At 51.5% G+C, this 3731-nt stretch overlaps 2 protein-coding genes across 2 annotated transcripts, besides 2 other annotated features; both read left to right on the forward strand.

Moving 5' to 3' along the window:
* Nucleotides 1-2201, forward strand: Tc00.1047053509321.10 (hypothetical protein, conserved; the record flags this gene model as incomplete). The annotated part of the gene is made up of 1 exon (XM_798022.1): nt 1-2201. A coding segment is annotated over one exon (2201 nt), but the record flags the coding sequence as incomplete, so codon positions are not given.
* Nucleotides 1-3731: a sequence feature (heterozygous, non-Esmeraldo-like haplotype).
* Nucleotides 2279-2334: a repeat region.
* On the forward strand, nt 2519-3731 carry Tc00.1047053509321.19 (GTP-binding protein, putative; the record flags this gene model as incomplete). The annotated part of the gene is made up of 1 exon (XM_798023.1): nt 2519-3731. A coding segment is annotated over one exon (1213 nt), but the record flags the coding sequence as incomplete, so codon positions are not given.

Genomic DNA, 3731 nt, shown 5'->3' on the forward strand with positions numbered 1-3731 from the left:
GTGGGATGTTAAACACCACCACCACGAACAACTCCTCTTCCATTTACCAGCAGGCAACTATGCAATCTCGGGCCGGTGTTGCGTCTCCATCCAGCGCGCAGGGACCTCCTGTATTGGAGATACCCCGCCTACGTTTTGCGGCAGAAGCGGCACGGCAGAGGGCGGTGGATATGCCGCTGAATGCCCCGCGACAGTCCACTGCACAAACACCACGGTTGACACAACTCGAGGGAGCCTCATCGGTATCGAATGCCACCTCCACCCGGACAACGACTGCCACCGTAGGCTCGACGCTATTGCCTGTCATTGCCAATTTACACCTAAACGAAACACTGAATAGGCGGTGCGCCACAGAGTTGAGTCTCGAGAATGATGAGATTCGCATGACAGAGGAGCGGGTGAAGAAGTTGAGGGCTGCGGCACCGGAGGCCACCGAGGTACTCCCATGGTTATTTGTGGGCGGTGAGGAGGCCGCAGGAGACCGCATCCAACTTTTAGCAAAGGGCATTACCAATGTTGTAAACACCGTTGCTTTTTCTATGGGAAATGTCCATAGTGATATCTTTCGGTATCTAGGACTTTATCTAAGCGACTCCCCGGATGAACCTATTTTCTCACTTTTTCCCGTTGTCATCCGCTTTGTTGAGGAAGCACGGTTAAAAGGGGGAAAGACATTTATTCATTGCCACCAGGGTGTATCCCGTTCTTGTTCATTTGTCATTGCCTACGTCATGTGGCATCAGGGTATTTGCTATGACAGGGCATTTGAATTTGTTCGTTCAAAACGTCAAGTGTGTAGCCCAAACACCGGATTTTACGTGAATTTGCTGTTATGGGAGAATCAGTTGTCCACTCCTGTCTTTAACAAGATATATGCATATGTCCCGTACATGGAGTACCTTTTTCCTTTCTCATTCCGTCTTGCATTGACGTTCCGTGGGTCCCAGAGGAGCCAAGATGACGACTCGCAGATCGTCAATCCGTTTGTGCATGTTGTTCACGGAACCGATGAGAGCTACACGGTGGACCCAAGACTGAGTTATGGTATCCTACTGGGAGACCGCGGCTCACGGAGTGAAGATCGTGTGATGCCAATAAAATCGTACTTTTTTGCTGGCTCGGACTGCGACGCGATCGTATGGCAGGAAGCCAGAGTGGACTGGGACGCCTTCATCAAGTACAGCTTTTACCAAGGACAGAAGAAGCGAAGTACAAATAACAAGGGAGAGGTGATCACGTTTACCCCTATGCCACCGGTTGAGCAGCCGACGCAGTGCTTGTGGGAATTGAGGGATTTGGGTCGTGTCATTAACGAAGGCGTATTTAGTCAAACGTGTCGGGCATCCGGTGGGACTCGATATCCAAATGTGGTGCAGGGGCAGGTGCAGTGCTGGAACAAATTGCTTGCCCGTGATGATTTGGTTTTTCGACTTTCCACTTATCTTGCGGAGGAACAACGTGTAAATTTAACTTCTCAAAGCCGTAAGCGCATGCGAGAGGAGGAAAGAAGACGTCTCTCCAAATTAGTGTCTTCTGCTAGCACACCACGGTTGTCTTCATATAAAGGTGGTAGTGGCAGGAATAATGCCGGGACAAGTTCTGTTGTTGTGAATGCTGCTAACCCCACCAATACCACAAATAATGCCCCCCTCACTGCTCATACGAGCTTTTCAATAGCTGCACCTTCCTCACGTGTTGCTGCCGCCAACACTGCGGCGATGGATTTGCTGCCATTGGTGCAGCCGTTACCTACACCGCCGTTAGTAACACCAGCAACAACAACAACAAAGTCGGCTGCTGCAAGTGCGAAGACTTCATTGCCACGCAAGACGAAATCCTCAATACCGTCGACAGCGCGTTCCAACTCCTTGGGAGGTGAAGTGGAGATATACGCCTATCCTTTTACCGGTCCTCCGCTTACGGACATATTAGACGTTGCAGACATGGAGCCGGATGGTTGCTACGCGGTTGTGGTTCCTGCCACCGCCGCCGCCGCCACGACGTCATGGCGTCATCGTGTGTTTTTGTGGCTTGGGCGCACTTGCAGCGTTGGGGAGGCAGAGGCGTGGCAGACGTACCGGCGATCACTGAAGATCGACAAGGATGTTCGTCTGTGGAATAAGACTTTGTTGCAGAGTCCTTTGGAAGAGGTGGCTCATGATGGTGAGGAGCCGGACGACCTCATCCTTGCGCTCGAATGAGACGTGCAGCCAAGGCAACAAGTCAGTATGCGTAGTATATGCTAAAGGAAATATGGATTGATGGAAATATCAACAACGAAAAGGAAACAACAGGAGGAGGAGGGAGGGAAGGAGAGAGAGAGAAAGAAAGGGACCGTCCACGCTTTCTTCAGACCAGCACAACATTCACGCTAAGGGAGAATTAGATAATAACATCTGCATCTTTATTTATAAAAGCGACATGCATCAATATGTAATTTTACGCGGTCAGCGGTGAGTGTGTGTGTGTGTGTGGCGAAGCGGTAGCGTTTAGCGCATCTGCCGTGTTGTGTGCATGCATGCGTGTAATGCATGAGGTATGTTCTTTACACCCTCGTTTCTTTCCATTTTTTTTTTCCTCTCCTGTCATTGCCACCACGATGCTGGATGTGATGCACACACATGCATACATGCAAAAACAAAAGAATAGAGTGAGCGAGACACACGCAGAGAGAGGCCTTGGACGTGGTTGCGTTATGCTCCATGCGTGCCTGCTCCTCTTGCGACGCCGCGGTGCCGGCATTATTGGTCTCCCAAATGTTGGGAAGTCTACACTCTTCAACGCCCTTACTTGCAGTCAACAGGCGAAAACGGGCAACTTCCCATTCTGCACGATTAACGCAAATCTGGCGAGGGTGCCAGTTGTGGACGATCGACTCCGCCGACTCGCCGCCTTCGTAGGGGCGCAGAGGATTGTGGATGTGGAAATTGATCTTGCGGACGTCGCCGGTCTCATTGAGGGCGCTTCCAAAGGGGCCGGTCTTGGAAACAAATTTCTTGCCGACATTCGACCATGCACAATCCTGCTGCATATGGTGCGCTGCTTTGAGAGTGCCAGGGACGGCTTTGACGCCCCAACACCGCTGGATGACATCAGCATCATTGTGAATGAGCTTGTGCTTGCCGACCTGGAGGCGATGGAGAAGTTACTCCACAAAAACCGTAAAACACGAAGGGCGGGTGATGCGGCGTTGGAATTTTGTCAACGTGTTGTGTCGTGGCTGCAGGACGGCAAACCTGTCTCATACATGAAGCTGAAAACAGAGGAGGAGCGGCAGTGGCTGCAGCAGTATCAGTTGCTCTCTGCGAAACCAATGCTGTTTGTGCTCAATATGGATGAAGCAAGTGTGGTGACGGGGAACAAATTTGCTACGCAAGTCGAAGAAAAATTTGGTACCGAACGAACATGTCGTGTGTCTGCTTCTTTGGAAGAGCAAACCTCTCAGTTGGCCTCGCGGGACGAGCGGCTGATGTTCCTGCAGGAGTATGGTATTGACTTGCCGCGGGGCGAATTGCTGCTGCGAAATGCGTACCGCCTGTTGCGACTGCAGTCTTTTTTTACGGTAGGACCACTCATGGCGCACGGGTGGACCACCAAAGTAGGCGCCACGGCAAAGGAGGCAAGTGGGGAGATTCACTCGGACATGGAGAAGTACTTTCGGCGCGCCAGGGTGATGCCGTACAGTGAATTTTTGTCCAAACCGAACCTTGAAGCGGCGGAGATGCAGATGG

Source organism: Trypanosoma cruzi, genomic scaffold, assembly GCF_000209065.1.
Source record: "Trypanosoma cruzi strain CL Brener 1047053512861 genomic scaffold, whole genome shotgun sequence".
In the NCBI taxonomy this organism is placed as follows: Eukaryota; Euglenozoa; class Kinetoplastea; order Trypanosomatida; family Trypanosomatidae; genus Trypanosoma; species Trypanosoma cruzi.